Genomic DNA, 20562 nt, shown 5'->3' with positions numbered 1-20562 from the left:
CTCAGCCTCTCCTCGGTTGGTTGCTGATACCTTTCTTGCTGACGATGCATTTCATTCTTCTGTTTTAATTTAGGAATGGATTGGGAGAACTCTGTGGACAGGAGATGCTGCTTTGTGTCATCAAATCTGATCAAACAGTGCCCTCTGTCCACAGGAAGTTGGAACTACAACCTGTCCTTGTTTTAAACTAATTATCCCTTAAAGCCACGACACTTTGATCCACTCATAAAATAGACTTACATTGGTCCAATATACACCTCACTGTATCCTAAGACCCTTGATTCAGTTGAGTAGACTCAAAAGACCAGGTGAAAAAGACAGAAACAGCAGGAATATGTATTATGAAACATGCTAATTAAATCACTTTCTGATTATTATTATTATTTGTCTGAGTTATGTCAAAAAAGCACATGTGAATTAAAATTAATAATGACTGCATGCTGCTGTTATTGTGGCTTTCATACCTGTTTTGAACATAATAAAATGTGACTGTCATGGGTCCTCTAATAGATTTTAATTTAAATGTAAGTCTTTTTTGCCAGTTTTTGTATGAACAGTTTGTTGAACAGTTATTCTTTATTTCTTCTTAACCATCCTAAATAAGATACGACCTAACATCATAACTTTTTTACTGTAAAAGTCCAAACAGCTCCAATATTACTCATATAACCTGTCTATGCTTTTATTGGATGAATTTTAGCAACCTTTGTTCTCTATTCCTTCTCTTAAAATAAGCATGAATTATAAAACAGTTTTATGAAATGTTTCATCTTTTCAGATAGTAAGCATGGTCACATGATGACATTTTGATAAGGCCACATCAGTCCAAATTAAAATAAAAAATGATCCATGATGAATTTTGAACAGTGACTGAGAATGATGCACTGGCTCCTCGTCCACTTGTCCAAATGGCTTCTGTTATGTTGGACCTCATTCCTCCATGTCTGCTGCTTCATACGGCTGGCTGCTTCCTGCTGGGTCCACTTCCTTTGAGTCTCCATCACCATCTTGGTAACAGTGGACAGTTGGTCAGCAGACCCACAGTTTGTGGAGCAGATTATTCTTGTAGTGAAACTTGCCCCTGGAAACTGGCTGGGTCCTGTGGACAGTGAGTTTGAGACAACTGTTTCTCTGGCAGGGGTGCTGTTGAGCAGGGGGTCTGCTGTTGGCTGAGTGACGGGCTCGAGCTGGTTTGTCTGGGATTGTGGAGTCTGGTCTCTTTGACAGAGAAAGTCTGGAGAGATTGTGGTGAAGAAAAGAAGATGTTGAAATGGGCTGGAGAGAGATGCAGGCTGTCTTGTAAATACTCTGTGCCTGTAACTTATATTTAAGTTTCTCTCTGGGAGAACCTTCACTATGACACAGCAGAGGAGACTGTCCTGTCCTCCTGACTTTACCCTGCATACTTCACACAGACCTGTCACATACAGATGTGATGCAGCAAAGGCTGGTGGACACTTTTGTGGACTGATTAGAACCATTCACAGCTCAACATCAGCAGTACACAGGATCTAGAGGATGCTCCTGGTATTCCTGTTCATATCAGAGCATGCACAGTTGGTATTTCACAAGTGAATCTTTCCTTACTTACTATTCTCCTAACCTGCTCAATTCACCCACTTCATCTTGCACTGGGTCACAGGGAGCCTATCCCAGCTGCCAGTGGGTGAGAGGTGGGGTGCACCATGAGGTTGTCAGTCTATAACACATAGAGACAAACAACGCATTCGGAATACCCTAAGAAAATCCACACACAGACACGGGGAGATTGTACAAACCCCACACCGGCCCCACCCAGCCAGCAGGTTGGAACTAGGAACTTTCTTCTCTGTGGGGCAACAATGCTAGCTTAGAAAATCTGAAATGCTCACTTCAACATTTTTATGCCTGTTACCTAGCAACTGATGTTGCTATTCTCATCTCACTGAACATTGTTTTCTGTAGCTTCACCCAATGCATTTAATTAATAAGTGAAGCAAAAGCAAAGCAGGGTCTTCGCCCAAAGACAGAGGGGTTCAAAGTGTCAACATTACCATAGTTACCAAACAACTGGGATTAGATCTGTGAGTTTCTGTGACATGGCTTGTTTTCCTCATGGGGACTATGGGGGAGATACTACAGGAGTGTAAACAGGACCGGAGCAGGAACTCTGCTGCTCACCACAGGAAGGATCAGGAGTGATCAGGGCAGGAGTGATTTTTTTTCCTGTTGATTCACCAGAGGCAGCATGCTACAGATGTGTCATAAACCTGTGACATATTTATGCCGTGCAGACAAAAAGCCAGAGGGTGAACAACACCAAAACACTGCAAACTATTCAGAGGGCTGGTGCAGTCCTGGTGGAGGAGTTGGATAATTTTCATTCAGTCCTGCAGAAGAGGATGTTGTCAAACTCTTCTCCATCGTGACAACATCTCCTCTGCACACTGCTTCAGGAAGAGACTCAGAAGTGCTGCTCTGATCGCCACAGGAGAGCCTTCCTTCCACATAAAGGACCTCTGCTTTCTCCTGAGGTTGTATAATCTGTCAGTTTCCCTGCAGGGGAATGGCTTTTAGGCTGTTCAGATTCTGCTGTTTCTGTGCCAAAATTAGTTATTGTTCATTATTTTCATTGATTGATTAACATTGACTGTTACTTCCAATATGTTTTGATTCTACCATATGGCTGCTGAGCCCACATGATCAGTCTTAGCTTGTGTTTGTTAGAACCTGCAGGACCAGGCTGAAATCTAATGTGGATTCCTTATCGTTGTGTTTACACCGTGTTTTCTGAAACATTGATCTTATCAGGACTCTGATGATTGGAGATGTAGAAGACATTTTACTACAATGGTTCAAACACGATGAGCTTTAAATGCAGCAGACTAAAATATCTTCCATTAGTTACTGTGTGAAGTTTGATGGAGTTTTTATTCAAAGCATTTTTCTAGTCTGACAGACAAACCAATCACACAGCAGTTTGAGTAAAAGCCGATGAAAAATGTGATTGCACTAATTTCACTAAAAGATCCTTTGAGTGTCCCAAGATGAATCGAAGCAGGATAAAAGCTACCAGCTCTGAATTACAAAGAGCTGCTCCTGCAAACTAACATGATGAATACAAATCTTTTATTCAGCTGGTTATATTAGACATTGTAAGTAATTGATCTGGATGGAAGGGACACAGTAAATGATCTGCATTTATTTAGCACTTTGCTGTCTTTGTGACACTAAAGGAGCTTCGAACTGACATGCCATACATGGTGTGTGGCCTGGCCAGAGATTGAATTCAGGATTAAAAGACAATACACCTGTCTGAGACATATGCATCCACTGTTTTAACATAAAGTATATTTTGTTATGGATTTAAGAGAATGTTCTGTTGTCATGTCCAGATGTGCATGAACAACAGTTTATAGCTACACCCCAGACTCACATCAGATCACAGAATCTTAAAGTGTATAAAGGACGTCACAAGATGTTTGACTGTACAAAACTATACAGTGGACTGTGGGAAGTATTATGTGTCTTTGTACCAAAAGAAAACATGTCAAAGTTGTGTTTTTATTTTGTAACTTCTTGTCATAACTGTTATTCTTTTTTTCTTTGTTTGTTTGTTCGTTTTATATTTTAGCCCCTGAGATGGCACAAACCAAGAAAAGAAACACATCTATCACTCTGGCTTCCTCTTTGTGTCCGCGGGCGCTCCCTGGCGGTGGGCCCCGCTGGTTCAGGGCGCCCCCCCACCATCAGTCTGACCGTCCCTCTGAGCTCTTCAAGTTCACACACCGCTGGCTGTGTTGGAGGAGTTTGTCCCATGCGTGTGACACCGCAGCCTCAGCCTTGTCTGCATTGTTGTTGTTCTTTGGATGGACACTTCAGGTCCCCTTTGTTTATTTCCTGCAAACCTTTGAAACTTTCTTTTGTTTTGTCCTTTTGTTTCTTTGTCCGGAGTGGTTCCTGTTGATGGCGCGGTCTAACCAAGATGGACACGGGTTGTTTGCCGGTGGGAGACTAGATAACTGCTTCACGCACTAAATGTAGACGGTATTGATTATCCACTGGAAACCTGTGATCTGAAGTTGATGTAGCCGGACTGGGCCAGTTCCATCCCAGAGGTCACTCGCCTATAATGAACATTTTCCCACTGCTGGAGTTTCGGTGAACTTTTTTTTTCTCTCCCCCCACGACTCGCCATGTCAGGAGTGGTCCGCACCCTGAGCCGCTGCCTGCTCCCGGCCGAGGCCAGCCGGGAAGCGGGCGGCAGCAAGGAGAGGAGCCGGGAGAGGGACGCGGCGCAGGAGCGGGAGGCGCGCCGCAGGAGCCGGGAGATAGACGCGATGATAGCCCGGGAGAGGAGAGCCGTTCGACGGCTGGTGAAGATCCTCCTGCTCGGGGCCGGAGAGAGTGGAAAGTCCACATTCCTCAAACAGATGCGCATCATTAACGGGCAAGAGTTTGATCAGAAAGCGCTTCTGGATTTCCGGGACACAATCTATGAAAATATACTGAAGGTAAGTGCAAGGCTTCATGGGAACCCACAGCCAGGGGCCCTCAGAACAAGTGCTCTGTTATACTTATTTAAGACTGGTCTTTTAACTTGTAAAACTTGTTGTAGGGTAACATCAAGGAGACATATTGACCAGAGATAAAAGAATAGTCAGTTAATTGAGTAGTTCACTGAAAAATACAGGATACAAGACTTTCTATACCAGGTGTCAACTTAATGTGTGACATTTTTCTGTTTCTGCTCTTTATGGACACAATAATTTGCTTAATCGAGGCTGTATTAATCAATAATAGGATTCCATTTTCATCCACAACTGAGGTTCACACACTCACACACACAGACAGAGAGGTCTGTTGACATAGTACATATTTTTATCCTCAAGTGTGTGTGTGTGTGTGTGTGTGTGTGTTGGTGTGTGTGCGCGCGCACTGTCCCTTTGTTTGCGGTCATGGCTGGGCCTCCTTCACCAGCTAACAATACCAGACTATTCCTGAGGGATGAGCACATCCGCCCTGAGTGCCACACACCCCATGACAACAGATGATAAGAGCCTCTGCACTCCTGCACAGACAAGACAGTCTTCAATACCATCACTCCACCCAACCGCACCACCACCACCCCCCCAAAAAACACAGGCTCATACAGTGGCGGTCCTGTCTCCGGTCAGATCATGAACACAATCCTCTCACACACCCACACTTCACCACCATGCAACCTCCGGAAAACACACACAATGCACGATGTTTCGAGAGGCGAGGCAAGTGATCGCATGATTTAAAAGTTGTTTTGATGGGCGTTATACGTTCAGTTTAACCAGGAAAACATGCCTAAAATGATGCCTTGCAGGGGCTCACTTGTCTTACACTCAATGCTTTAAAGCTTGCTGATATTTTTTAATTGCTATTAAGAAAAATGCCCATCACAATATACAAAAACCTTGTGTTTTTGTAAACATATATTCACAATCACAGGGCTGCTGCTGCTCTGCTGTCTGTGGTTTGAAGTGTTGACGGAGAATCAGCTGTCAGGTGTGGAGAATCTCCTTGTGGGAACGAGGCAGGAAACGGTAGAAGGGATAAAGCAGAAAGAGAACGCACAGGTGTGTGGCACAATTAGGCTTTTTCCAACACAAACAGCACAGAGGTGGAGTTCAGGTGTGGTCCTGCTTACTGACTCTCAGTAATTATACCTGCAGTAAGGGATAAATCTCTGTTATACCGCTCATCAAAGTGATCCTAAAACACCTGGTTTCATTCTGTCAAACCTCAGATTGTAGGTTTGCTGAATCATTTTTCGCTGCATTAAAAAAAACAAAACCACATCTTTCTAATCTGAGCATGTGATCTCCTCTCTGTCTTGACGCAGTATTTGGCTACACCCTGCCTAATGAAGTCAGGCAGAAAGTCGCTGGTTGTGTGTTGTGTTGTTGAGTCCCATCATTCACATGGAGGAGGAGGAGGAGGAGGAGGAGGTCAGTGCAGTTCATGGGTTGAACAGGAAGAGAGCAGTTACTTTATAATTATGACACAGTGACAAATGAAACAGAGCTGTAAATCAGACACAGCCATCTAGCTGTTAACAACGCTGCTGACCACACCACCACTCTGACAATCATCAGCTCACACATCAGATTTTCATCTGCCTGTGAGGACCAGTGACAAAAAAAAATACAAATTTTAAGAGCTGATCTTCTGTCAAAGCCTGTTTCCCAATTTTACCTTCCATGTTAGGGGAAAGACTCACAAATCATTTAGTAAACATCATCATTAAGCTCTGCAGACTACACTGTTAAACCAGAGCTAAGATTAATTATACACAGGGTTACAGCAGGAGGTGTGGTCTTCAACATGAGTGCCAGCTGCCAGATCAGATCAGTAAAGCATCTGTGTCTATATGTAATCTATATTACCTGAAAGTCTCAGATTAACTTGTGTGAATGTGAGGAATACTCTGCTATCAGCTTCCAAATTTGGGCAAAAGACGGCAACATATCTTGGCTTCAGGAGGAGGTCTGGTGAACTTTGTAAGTATTTGATGTAGAATTGAGCCATGCTCTCTGCTGAGCGGCAGACAGCCATGTAAACACGCAGGCACACAGGAAGAGACGCAGACATGAATATGGAGGGAGGATTATGCAACAAATGCTGCAGATTAGGAAATTGATATGGTTCATCTCGGCATTCACAGAAACATATGAGAGCCTGGACGTGAGTCACGGCTCACTCACTGTGACTCTCTATTAGTAATTTCACTGCCTGTAGCTGCATGTGTGTCACACTATAGCCGTGTGGGTGTCTTTGTCTGGGATTTCCTCGCTTGTTTAGGTTGTCGTTCATGTCACTCATTCTGAAGAAAGGGTGATCAGACCTAAAAGTACACCATACCTCTGAGTCATAACAGACATCCTAGACATCCCATGTTGTAGCTTGTGTTAGACACATCCCATGTTGCACACACATCCATCATCAGAAGGGGAATCTCTGTTTGAACATTCCTGTCTGAGGTTGTTTAGAGGATTTTCCTCGTCTTTGTGAAGAAGAGGGTTGAGCTGGGTCAGGAGCTGTTCATGTTGTGGGTGTGGGAAGCCTATTGAATGTGGGATTAAGCTACACAAATAAACTTGACTATTGCAAAGGAATTAGGTGGTCATGAATCACTGACAGACACATGTATACATCCCCAAAGCAACGGTGACCTCTCAGACACAACGCGTGTTGTTTAATCAATAAAACAGGCATTTAAACTAGTAGGCTTTAATAATCTGCAGATATTGAACTTTTTGATGAAATAAGCTTCACATTACAAGGAATTGTTATTCACCTGGCTATAATGGATCATAAATACTTCTTCCAGGATAGGAACAGGAACTCATTCAAAATAAAGAAAGAGACGCGTCTCCTTTCTCGTCTCTGCACAGCTGTCCAGTGTCTGTGTGAAGTGAGTGTCTGATCATCATTCTCGGACTGTAACAAAGATGGTGAGACACAGAGCTCTCTAATCTGCAGTCTGAAAGCTTTTTTGCTGTCAATAAAACACCGAAATAACTGCAGAACAATTTAGTCATTGTTGAAACAGAATAGAAGTATAAAAGTGAATATCTGTCTTTGTGTGCTGGTTAAGATTGAACACTCAGGATGAGACCTCCCACACAGATCGGTCCACATGTTTCTCTTCAGAAAACCACCAGCAGCCACACATGCATGTGTTTTAAGTGTCTGTGAGTGAGACACATCTGCCTCAGTGTTAAAGTTTCTCCATGTTTACTCGTAATGCTAGACACAGTGCTGATTTTTCCCAGGAAGCAGCACACATGATTTTTTTTTCTCTGTGCGGCCAGGAAATATCTGTACAATATTGCTGACAGTAAGAAAAGCAGCTGTTCTTCTGGTGTGTCATGTTGTGTGTGTGTGTGTGTTTCTGCAGGGCATGCGTGTGCTGGTGGATGCCCGGGACAAACTGGGCATCAGCTGGCAGAGCTGTGAGAACGAGAAGCAGGGCATGCTGGTGATGTCGTGGGAGGGACGTGTAGGCGCAACGGGGGTCGAGCCCAGCGAGTTTCAGCTGTATGTGATGGCGCTGAGCGCGCTCTGGGCAGACGCCGGCATACAGCAGGCCTACGCACGGCGCTCTGAGTTCCAACTGGTGAGTAGATTAAAGATGTGGTGGTAATACCCCCCCCTCCTCCTCCTCCTTCTCCTCCTTGCACAGCCCCATGAACCTTCATCACTGCCACATGTGAAGTTCTTCACTTCCTTGTCCATTTGAAGTCATTTTAAACTACCCATCATACAAGCTTGCATTTATTTTACAGCTTTAGGCACTTTAGTGTAGTGTAGTGTTTAGTGTAGGTATGCTATATAATCCTCCCTGTGTTTGTTTATCCCAGTGAACTCACATACCTCGCAGGTTTAAGTTAGCGCTGCTATTGCACAAGATTTCCTCACCCTCTGTGCGACTTGCAGTATGGGAAGGAGGAATGCACTATGGAGTCCAGGCAGCTTAAGTCAGAAATGCTATTTCAACCAAAAACGGCTCTGCAATAATGGGGAAACAGCTGATACTGCTAGGGTACGACTCACAAAGCGTGATGAGTGTGTGTCCTTTTGACGCATTTGTTTTTATTTACATGCACCAGTTTCTATCCAGCACATCCAGGCTTCTTGTTACCAGAATGAAACCAAAGCCAAATCCAGTCCCAGTCATTGTATATCAGACCCTCTGTATATTTAACTTGGAATAGTCTCTGGCCTCCATGCTGCTGTCTGCTCTTGACTATCTGTCTTTTGTTATAGACTAAAACACAGACAAACTTGTGGTAACAAATAAATTGGAGGTCCAAAAAAAACACATACATACATACATACAGGTCCTGCTACAGAGCATAGACTAAGAAAAAAAAAAGAAAAAAGCTAAAAAAAAACTAAATGTTTCATAATACATAATAATATGTATATGTACATAATATTAGCATGCTTGTCTATTCTGTTGATCATATTTTGACCTTCTGGGAAAGTTTTCTGAAGTATTTAATATTCTTTGAATGCCCCAAACCCATTCATTAAATGATAAGATGTTTCCAAAAACCACTTGCTGAAATACTAAATCTTCTAATGAATGTCTTCATTAAAAATCAGCCTGCATTTCATTCTTTGGTCAAAAATTATGAGATTACTCACTGTAATGTATTACAGCATTCAAATAGTAGCCAAATAGTGAGCGAGCAGGACTTTACTGTGACTATTTCATGTCAATATAAAAATGAAATAAGTGGGACTTTGGATCTCCTTTACTGTCAGCTGTCAAATTGCTGCCAACAGATAGCCTTTAATACAAAGCTTGGCACTATAGTCTTTGTATTTTTACCCTGTTCTGTTCGCCTGCAGTGAAAGGCAGTCGATATTTGCACCCTATTTTATTTACCGCAGCCAGTTTTCACTGATTTATTGATCACTGATGTGCTGAACACATCAGAAAGCATGTGGAATGTAATCATAAATATTTTGACCCACCAACTGAAGGGGAAGTCAGGGTAAATTGCTCAGTGCTGCACTGACTGAGGAAGTATTTGTTGTTTTTTTCTGGCTAACTTAGCTCTGCTGGTTTCTTGTTGGGAGACTTTCCAAAGGTGTAATTATTTTCTTCTTGACTGGAAACGGAGCCGGTGGAGTGGAGCCCTGCAGAGTTTCATCTCCCATATTACTGTTCATGCAAAGAACACTATCTGAAACGGCTCCAACACACACGGTGCAATTCCTTTTTCCTTTTAACCCTAATAAATTAAACACACACTGATCAACCCCTCTGGGTACGACACATCTGACGGTTCCTCTATTTTATTCTAACACTAGTCACAGTGGATGAATGGAAAATAAAGTAGGATATTTGTTCAAAATGCTACAGGGTGTTTTTTAAAGGAGGGTTCAATAAAAAGAATGCCTTTCTTACACCAGGCTTTAACCATTATAACTAAAGAATGTTCTGGTTCTGGTTCCTCACTACCTTTACTTTTAGGCTCATATCTCTTGTAGGAGCTGCCACACATGCTGTATCTTATTGATTATAAGTACGTCTATCCATCCGATCTACCATCATTTGACATAATACTGCACATTACCCTAAGCAGACTGTCCTTTTTCCAGTAGCCACTTACTGTAGTTCATGAGGAATCAGCAGCCAGAGAAACACTTAGTTCAACAAGTGTCCACAAATATTCTGTGAAGGGCCAGACACACTGTTAATGACGCTTTCATCAGAATGTTGTGAGTGCTCTCTAACCATATTGTCAACAGAGCAAATGTCTCAGAGCTTTGGCATTGCCAGCTGGGCTTCTTGCTCCGCATTGGCGGCAGCTATAGTTTAATGTTTGGACGTCATTTAAAGTGACACAGCAGCTTTTACAGTCCGCTCGGGGCTGTTAGGTTGACCTTTTACACTGTTACATACTTATCTGTGACAAAACAATCTGGAGTCAGACAGAAGCCACTTCCGTCTCTCTCTCTCTCTCTCTCTCTCTCTCTCTCTCACTTAACATACTCTGTGTCTGTGTGTGTGAGAGATGCACAACTTTGGGTCAGACTGCTGTGTCTTATCTAGAGTCTGAGAGATAAAGTTAGTTTGTTACAGCTACACAGGCCTGCAGTGCGTCATGAAGGCCAGTCCAGAGCATACGTACATAAGTTTCAGATACAGAAACACGCTTCCAGTCAACCAATCAATCGGTCAATGAATCCAAGACTGTTCAGCTCACAACTACAACTTTTGTTTGTGTTTGTGGCATGTCAGTCATTTTGCTTTTCCATATGCATTTCTTCTTAGCAGTGACCTCTGCTTGGGTCATACCCCTTTTGGTTCAATATCTACACTAAGTCGACCAGGGACGGCAACACGCTGTTTGATAGTTGAGGGACAGCGCATAGATTTTCCCATAATCCTTCACCCTGTATATAGAATGGTAAATTGACCTTTAGGCTGCAGCACGTTTTGTACCGTGTATGCTTTGATTGCACCTCTCAGCTGAGTTGTACATCTGTTTTTTCTCAGTGGATCTCTGGATGTGATGGATGATTGAGTTATGACTTCCACCATGAGCTTTGACTAACTGCTTGTGTCACGTTCTGTTTTTTTAAGCAGTGTAATTGCTACCATGAGCGTCCTGTCACAGCCACTGCTGTTTCAGCAACTACATTTCTGTAGCAGCTTGAGTCCGTATCTTTTATTTCAGGTGGTGTCTTTTCCTTATATCTCTCTCTGGACATTGTCTTGTGCAACCTGTTTTAAAAGTGGAAAGACAGAAAAAGTGCTACCCAGCCTTATCCTGTTGCTCTAAGAAAATGTCTACTGTGGAGTAAATGTGCTGAGTTTGATATAACCCTCTGCCTCTCTTTTCTCTCCACTCTCTGAGAGGTTTTCCGGGGATACCACAGTCAGCTTTTCCCAGGCACAGCTGGAGCTAGGCCACAGGCAGACAGGGGAGAGGGCGGAAAGAGTCCGACGAGGGGGGAAGAAAGAAAAGGGAGTGGAAAGTAGAGATGAGCTGGGGGATGGGGAGGCTTTGAGAGAGAAGTGAAGATAGCGAGAGAAAAGCAAAGCAAAGGCGAGCACATGCAGGGATTTTGTTTACTTGCTGGGTTTTCTGTGTTCCCACCACACCCAGATAACGCAGCGTTTGGTATAGGATATAAACACTCGACAACAACCATCAGACTGGTTTGGTAAACTGTGGATGTTGTCGCCAGCTGTACGGACCGAGTAAAGAAGGTGTGGGTTTAGACTTTACACCACACAGGGAACTTTGAAGCCCCCAGATGTTGTAAAGAGGCTATAAACGCTGGAGCATGCACACACAAACACCCCTGAGAATCTTCGTCAACACCTTATAACACGTATGTTGTACATGAGCTTCTCCCTGCTGCTGTCAGCGAGGAGCTCTGTCAGGATTTCACACTTGCTCTGAGACTATGTGCTGCGTTCGCTTCCTCTGTCGCAGCGTGCTAATGTGTGGATGTACACGATTAAAGAATTCACTTGTTTTAGTGAGGGGAGGGGCAGATCCATCTGATGATGGTTGGTTGTAAAGAACAGAGCAACAGGTTGTCTATTCATGTGAAAGTGATATTTCACCGATCGCCTGACTTATTGCAGCAAATTTGGTACAGATGTTTTTTTGGACTTGAGGCAGAACTCAACTCACTTGAATTCAGCAGTCAAAGGACACTGAACACAAAAACTCATTTTAGAAATGCTCTAAACAAAGACAAATATTTCATAGCATAAAATGGTCATGTGGCCTGTGGTAGACTGACGACCAGCCTTTCACCCTGTGACAGCTCTGCTAGTCTTCAGCCCCCTGTGAGCATGTACGGGGTAAAGATGTAAACTGCTCTAACCTATCCTAAATAAACTATAATTATCATTTTTCCCTCTACCAATATAACAAAACTATTTCTTCCCCTCAATCACAAAGATTTTGGACTATTATTTGTTCATGGTAACACCCAACAGGGTTGCATTCCCTTTTGAGAAGCTCATTCTTATCCTCCTCTTATTTTGACAGTCAATTGTTTTTTAAAGAAATTTTATGTGCTCTGTATATATGTCCCTGCTATCCATCATCACTCTGAATGAACCTTATTCTGTCTTCTTTCTTTTTGTGACCTCACTTATACATATACCTGTGGTGTCCACACACACACATACCCACACACACACTGCAGAATGTGAGCTTATTCAGGTCTTTGCATTGATAAAGGCACTAATCTGCCCATACACGCCATGAATGGAGACATTCCTCTTGCCTTACTCACACACATACACAATCTCTCTTTCTCTCTCTCTCTCTCTCACACACACACAGAGCTGTATTTCACAGTTTATGACCTACAGATCTGCATTACAAGGCACTAAAATCATCCATCCTTGGCCTAATAAAATAAACTTAGTTTGATGCTAGCACTGCCTTTATTTCTGATGATGGCAGTTAAAGTGTCTATAGAAATGATCTGTGTGTGTGTGTGTGTGTGCGCACGCATGTTAGCATGCTCACATGTGTCTGTGTCTGTGTTTTTGTGTGCGTATCCCTTCATCTCTGGGAATTCCCCTCTCCCTGCCTCTCCCTCTGACCAGTCCCTTCAGCCGTTCATGCCCTGTTCATCCAATCGGAGTGCTTTGCTTTGTGTTTCCTATTGCTGTGACACTGTAGGTCAGCGGCGGGGTCACAGGTTCACATCTCACTCACACAGGGGTCATGTTTCCTGGTTGTTCTACAGCATGTCAGAGCTGACATGAAAAGTTTTTAGTGTTTAGTACTGGTTGATGAGTTTAAAAGAAGCCAAAAGCATCTGCAAAGTTTGAGGCAAGCTGCTGTCAGCACTGGTTTAGAGCAGAATAATGCTTTGTTGTAGTGCATGTGTGTGTTTGTGTGTGACGGCAGTGCTAAAATGACTTTGTAACTGGGTTGTGTCTGACTCGCTAATCCGTCCCTCCCCCATGTCTCTCCCCACTGTTTTCACACACACAGCTGTTTCCTGTTGAATGTGAGTGAGTTTAAGAGAACGAGGGAGGAAGAGAGGTTCAGTTTTAACCTATTGTTGGGAATCAGCTTGAACTTTATGTACCTATTGTTTCAGCTCAAAATGTGAGTTTTATCCCCATTCACCATTAAGCACAGCAGCACCAGTGCGATGTGAAACACAGCCTGCTGTGCTGTAGAGAACTTGTCATTCTGTTCCTGCTGGTTTCCATTCATTTCCAACCAGTATGAAAATCAATTAGTGGTCTCTTAAAATGTGCGTCAGCTTTGTAATCTGATTCAGTGTGCTTAAACCACATTACTACTCTGCAGTGGATGGTGGAGTAATGACGAAATGAGTGTGGGCAGGATGTTCGCTTTAATGGATTATTACACAAATTTCTCACATCAAAGAGTTTGCTAATTGATTTTTATACCTTATATAAATTAGGTCAACTCCTGCCTGTATGCTAAAATGTTTACCTTCTAATTGCTATGATAGTCTGTCTGCTGCTGCTGGTATGTACACTGTTTATAAGGGCTGTTGGTGAAACACAGTTCTTGAATGTTTTTGAGGACTGTGACATGAAAACACAGTATTAATGTTTGTTACAGAAATAACTATGATTATGGCTGATCACATGGCTCCTGTTCTTTGTAGTATTGATTATTGAGTTAATAACTGCAGGATGACAGCTTCTGCAGAAGACAGAATTAGTTGAGGGAGAAATGCAAGAAATGAAATTGTTCTGATAATCAGATAAAGTGCTATAATTGGATCATTTGGGTCTTTTAAGTTGCGTAACAAGATGACTCAGGTCCATGTTGCAGCTGTAATGTTTTTTTTTTCTTCCCTTCTTGTCTGCAGAGCGAGTCAGTCAAATACTTCCTGGATAACTTGGATCGTATTGGACAGCTGGTGAGTCACGCTGACTGGTTACAAAGTTTACTTTTTCTTCACTCCTTACAATTTCTTCTTTATTTTTTAGAACTACATTCCAAGCAAGCAAGACATTCTGTTTGCGAGGAAGGCGACTAAAGGCATCGTGGAGCATGACTTCGTCATCAAAAAGATCCCTTTCAAGATGGTGGATGTTGGAGGGCAGAGGTCTCAGAGGCAGAAGTGGTTCCAGTGCTTTGATGGCATCACATCCATACTCTTCATGGTGTCGTCGTCAGAGTATGATCAGGTACATATGGACGTGTCTGATTTTATAATGCTGATGCTACGAAAATGTTTGTCTCTTGACTTTTGAAATGATGAAATGTTCATCAGAGAGACAACATTTAAGGTTTGAACAAAGCTCTCTTTGTGCCACGCTGAGGAAGGTGATTGTTCTCCCAGTCATGGCTCTGGATAAAGTCGACGGTCATATGATGACAACTGTATCCTTGATCATTGAGAAAAGCCAAAGGATAAAGTTGAGTGTGTGTGTGTGATTCCAGGTCTTGATGGAGGACCGTAGGACAAACCGTCTGGTGGAGAGTATGAACATCTTCGAGACGATTGTCAACAACAAGCTCTTCCTCAATGTGTCCATCATCCTCTTCCTCAACAAAACAGACCTGCTGGTGGAAAAGATCCGCACGGTGGACATCCGCAAGAACTTTCCAGAGTTCAGAGGAGACTCGCGCAGGCTGGAGGACGTACAGGTACACAGAGACACCTTCTTTACACCACTTTACAACGGAAGTCAGACCATACATGAACTCTGATATACAGATTTCACTCCCACAATTAGAAACATTCTTCCTGTAATCCCTGTGGGGAAATGTCTTTATAATAGTTGTCCAGAATTATGGATGCTTTAAAATGACACAGTCTGGAGTGTCACAGTGACGGAGTGGTTGCTGCAATAGCAGTAATATGGCCAGCATGAAATCATCATAATGGTGTTTCTTTTTTTCCTGTCCAACCCAAAGCATCTGAAAGACGTCAGCAGCAGCTAAAGGACTCTGCATTTTACTGTGGCCTATGAAACATAACATCACACTCACCCTTTAATTCCTCTCTTGTTACTGTTTCTTGTTGCTCATGGTGACAGCAAGGGGGATACAGCATATTTTCATTCTCCAGCCTGTTTCACACAGAGATTGCACATTAATGCCACTCCATCCAATTTGGACACTTTCAAAGGACACTACAGACTGAGATAATTTAATATTTTGCTAAAATCCCACAGACAGCACTCTGACTAATGCCAACATGCAACTATTATATAGTATATATTTATATATATATATATATTGGTATTTCAGCTTGTGCTTCGAGGATGAAGACTGTAACTTGTCCCCTCCTCAGAGTCAGTGTAGAATGTACAGTGTTCACACACTTACACAGACTCTGACACTCCTCTGATTCTTCCAGGCGTTCCTGGTGCAGTCATTTAGTCGCAAGAGGAGAAACCGGGGGAAGCCTCTTTTCCACCACTTCACCACCGCAGTCGACACAGAGAACATCCGCTTTGTCTTTCACGCCGTCAAGGACACCATCCTGCAGGAAAACCTCAAAGATATCATGCTGCAGTGACCTTAAGGCCACAGACGGCAGCTCCTCTGACTCTAAACTGTGAAACCAGCCATGAAAACAGGCCTTGAGGACTTGAAGACAGTCTGCTCTTACACTACAGCCTGTAGTTGACCCACACATCTTGGCTGAACTCTGAACCTGTGGAGCCATGAAGTGACTCTGGACATGTGGACCTGTGTCAGCCCCCTGTGGAAACCCTGCATTTAACCTGCATAACAGTGTGTAAGCTGGAGAGACCTGGAAAGACCTGCTTTTACACAAAGAAGAGAAGATGCAGAGGAAAGCACGGACTACATGACATGAGCACTGAAAGTGTTTTTACCCATGTATGTATATGTATATACGAGACTATTGACAACCCTGTCACTAAACCAAGTGAGACTGCTGCCTGAAATGTAGCTCAGGCTGTGTGACGAGAATCAGGAGGGAAGCAGTGCAGAAGGAAGAGTACGAAGGACAGAAGGTTCAGAGCAAGCTGAAAAATGCCTTGTCTTAAAAAGACATGTGACAGAGGGAGAGGGGTGAGGGTTCGGGTCAGTTCTGGTCATATGCTGTGCTATGTGATAAGGTTGCACAAGTATTCCTGTCAATGAACTTTTACAAAGAAAGAGACAAATTTTTCTTCTCGTGTTTATTCTCTCCTTCCCAACATCAGACAAGAGACGAACAGCTGAAGTCTTATTTTTCCTCTCCTCTCTGGCACAATGGACAGATTGTTCGTCTCCTCTCTCTCCCGCAGAAACAGTAGACAGTCAAATTAGAGACTCATCTGGCTTTAAAGAAACACAGTGTCTAGGCTTAGTTGAATTATGGTTCATCTGTCTTCCCACCAGCATCCCAGACGATGTGCCACAATAGCCTAGACTTAACCTGAGTCTTATTTTAGGTGCTTATAAGCAGCAGGCTCTGGGATATGGTTACACTTCTTTTGTCCTGGAAGGAACAGCAGAAAATGACAGGGTTGAACTGTAAATGACCTTAAACTATACATGTTTCTGGCGGCCATTTTGGATTTGTGTTGCAGTCAGGGTGGGAAGACGTCAAAGAATAATTAGTGACAAAAGAAAGCCATTTGTACGTATAAAGAAAAAAAGAAGCTTAAATCCAGTCTAAATAGTCCTCTCTGTAGTTGTCAGCTAACTTGCTGTACTACTCTTGTAAATTGAACATGTTTAAATTTGTGGCTGAAATCAAGTACTATGAAGATATCACTATTTTCAACATTTAAGAAAGCACTGATTTATATTTATTTTTATTAAAAATGGAGAGGTAAGGAATAACAAAAGCACAGGTAATCAGCCAGCTCGGGTTCACCACTTTTTTAGTGTCTTTCAGATTGTTGTTTTAGTTTAGCTCAGTTCAAATGCAAAATTTCTGCAAATAAGAAGTCATAATTGTTGGCTGCAGTCAGGATTCAGCATGAACAATATTGTTGCCTTTTAATGTTGAAAAAGTCCAATCCAGTTATCTGATTAACTTATCAATCACTGATTCCCCTATTGATCTAGATTGATCTAGATTCTGAATACCTCATTCTGAGGTGGCCAAAAAAGATTTACTGCAAAATATTACCCAACAGATTCACTGGAGGATGCATATGTCTGTGCCACTAAGGGAAAATCATCACTATTTGCAGCCATATTTCTAAAAATGTTGAAGTGAAATGGTAATGTAGCATAAATGAACGTCCTGTCGGCCAGTTAAACATGCCTTCTGCACTGATTCATAATGGTGGTTGAACTGCAGGCCACAGCCACGTCTGAGATCTTCTGTTATATGATTTCAATAGTCACCAGGATCACTTTCTTTAAAATGTTCTTTCTTGTATGTTTTTACCATGAGTAAAATGAAAGTGTTGATTTGCGTTTTTTTTGGTACGCCGCAGTAGGACACAGCTGCAGCTCTTCCCACCCTGAGTGTACAGCGCACAACCATGAGCACACGCCTTATAATAGTGTATCAAACTGTGTAATGTGTCTGTGTACATTGTGCATGTTCATACTTCCTGTACATTGAATACTGTAAGTATTTGACTCACACTGTGTGTATATGCCTTTCAATACATGCTGACAGATCTACTGTCACTGGTATGTTGCTGTAACGTCATTAACTAACCTACCTTTTCCTACTCACACAAGTTTTTTTTAATGTCTTGTCATTGCACTGGATGTGTCTGAGAGGAAATGATCGGAAAGGAAAAGTCTGGAAGAGAAACGACGATGTAACAAACAAACAGTCGAGCAGGATAGAGGCAGAGGATGAAAAAGAAGGAAGGTCCTCTACTTTTGTTTTTTGTTTCCCACTGCCTTGGCTCTGTGCTCTGTGGTGAAATACACTGCCGTTTGCTGACATGCTGTTTCTCTATTTTCTCAGTGTGGGCATCTGTGTGTGTGTGTGTGTTTTGAATGTGTATGTAGCAAAGCATTAGTCTGTGACCCTCTGAGGTGGAAAGTGAGGCATGGTAGAAAGATTAGGTGGAGATGGCAGAGGATTTAGAAAAATGTTTTCAGCGTGTGAAGGAGAAATGTGGGGGAAAAAATACATTTAAATATGTTTTTCTTATCCTAGGGCAGTTAAATCAGTATTTATGAACATGAGATGCTCTCTTCCAAAGCCAGACAGCAGAGAGTTGAAGCTCCTGATAAGTAATGTCATACTGATGTAGAGCTGAGGCTAATCGGAGGCCCTCATTCCACATCATGTAACATGAGGCTCATCAGCTACAGCTATCAGACCACTGGCTATATGAGTAAAGCCAAAGTGGGGCCATATCTCTGTTACCCAGCAGAGTCTGACCTTTGCTTTGGCTTTTAATCAGAGGAGCTCTGCTACAAAACAGACTCCAAGTCTCAGGAGAGAGGGAGGGAGCCCAGAAACAACTCGAGCAGAGTTTGTGTTGTTTCAGAAATCACTGGTTAACATAGATTTATTTACACAGGAAGTGAGCAGAATGTAATTTAAGGTCCACACATGCACGCTGCAGAAACTCATGTGACAGCAGCCGTGATCTCTGGCACCGAAAAAGCACAGAAATGACCTTGTGAGTGGGTAGGCACAAACTGAGGGGGGAGGGACAGACAAAGGGAGGAAGAGGGAATACAAGAAAAAGTAAGAGGAGAGAGGGAGGAGGAGGAGGAGGGAGGGAGGAGGAGGTCATGTTTCCTCTGTTGAGCCCACTTCCTGTCCTGATCCCAAAATGGAGAGACTGTCAGGACAACATCCCTCTGCCTGTTTCGATCCCCCCCCCCCCCTTCCTCCCTCACCCGTATACACACAAACACACATCAGAGAAACCCAAACCAGCCTCCTGCGGTATCATACAAAGGAGATGAGAGGAAAAAGCAGGGAGCAGAAAAATATATCCCCAGTGGTCTCTGAAACACAAGGAAGCGAAGGACATTTTGTCCTCAAGTTGCACCGATGTGTGGTTAGCAGGCAGGATAGTTACTGTATTCATTTCATGTCATCTCATGTAACAACAACTTTTTTCGGCAGAATGTCCATTTTATATTAAAAGGTGCACTTTTTATGCAGGATGGGTCGCTGTGATAAATATTGAACACATATTTATGTATAACTTAACTTTAAGGGCAAGTATTTAAAGAGAGAAAAGAGCAGTTTAAAGAGATCAGCTATGATTCTGTTTCTCTAGGCCATAGTTGACTACATATTGACACACACATAACATGACTGCACATGGGGTCACTGTGTCTGCCTGCATGTTGAGCTGCACATTGATAACACAGCTCCTTTTACTGCGACTGTTTTCTATTGGACAAAAAAAGCTGACAGGCAATAAATCCTCCTCACTGTCAGTGTTTTGTAAATCTTCATGAATTGATTTGATTTCTCAGTTTAACTGATTTTAACTGACATTACAGAAAGTGAGTTTTTTACAGTAAGTTAAATTTCACTTATATTTCATTATTATAACTCTTTGAGTATATACAGTATACTCAAACTGTACTGTATATCTGTGTGTTTGTATATCTGTGTGTGTGTGTGTGTGTGTGTGTGTGAGAGACTGAATTTGGTCTCATGATTCTGGTTAAGCTGATGTTTCCCTAAGGCTGTTTTGATTAGACCTACAGCTGAACTCTGATATTTAATAATGAGCTGAGTACTCCCTCTGTTTATGCCTCTCCTGTCACTCACACACACACACACACACACACTGACACACACACACAGGCTGACCAAACGATTGAATCATACAGCGAAATATAAACAACTAGTGGTTCATTAGCTGATGATTTGGTCATGACACATCACTGCACTCCAGGCTGTGCATCATTAAAGCACTTCTGTTTTACTTCACACTGTCAGTGGAATTAACAGACATCTTATTTACTTCAAAGAATTTGAGTTTTTTTTTAAGGCAGATTAATTTGAAATAAGTGCAAACTATGTCACACACTGACATGTTTAAATGATAATGAATACTACTATATATATGTGTATAAGGCTTGAAAGTCATTAAAATATGTAAATATACTACCACTATTTCACAAAAAAATTAGACTTGAAGATGGGAGA

The 20562-nt window shown here is 42.5% G+C and overlaps 1 protein-coding gene across 1 annotated transcript; it reads left to right on the top strand.

Moving 5' to 3' along the window:
• Positions 1 to 3719: 3719 nt before the first annotated feature.
• Positions 3720 to 18375, top strand: gna12a (guanine nucleotide binding protein (G protein) alpha 12a). Its single transcript, XM_028401671.1, has 6 exons — positions 3720 to 4493; positions 7913 to 8131; positions 14365 to 14415; positions 14486 to 14686; positions 14943 to 15149; positions 15865 to 18375. The coding sequence occupies exons 1-6, from the start codon at positions 4176 to 4178 to the stop codon at positions 16024 to 16026; spliced, it is 1158 nt and encodes a 385-aa protein (XP_028257472.1). The 5' UTR covers positions 3720 to 4175; the 3' UTR covers positions 16027 to 18375.
• Positions 18376 to 20562: the final 2187 nt, after the last annotated feature.

The sequence above is a fragment of the Parambassis ranga genome, chromosome 1 (genome assembly GCF_900634625.1).
Source record: "Parambassis ranga chromosome 1, fParRan2.1, whole genome shotgun sequence".
Taxonomy (NCBI): Eukaryota; Metazoa; Chordata; class Actinopteri; family Ambassidae; genus Parambassis; species Parambassis ranga.
The sequence above is the reverse complement of the archived record's forward strand: the minus strand, read 5'-3'. Positions and strand labels throughout refer to the sequence as shown.

Coding starts and splice junctions, on each gene's coding strand:
- gna12a (XM_028401671.1), top strand. CDS start 4,176: ATGTCAGGAGTGGTCCGCACCCTGAGCCGCTGCCTGCTCCCGGCCGAG. Junction 8,132..14,364: donor GGCGCTCTGAGTTCCAACTG/GTGAGTAGATTA, acceptor TCTTGTCTGCAG/AGCGAGTCAGTCAAATACTT. Junction 15,150..15,864: donor GCAGGCTGGAGGACGTACAG/GTACACAGAGAC, acceptor TGATTCTTCCAG/GCGTTCCTGGTGCAGTCATT.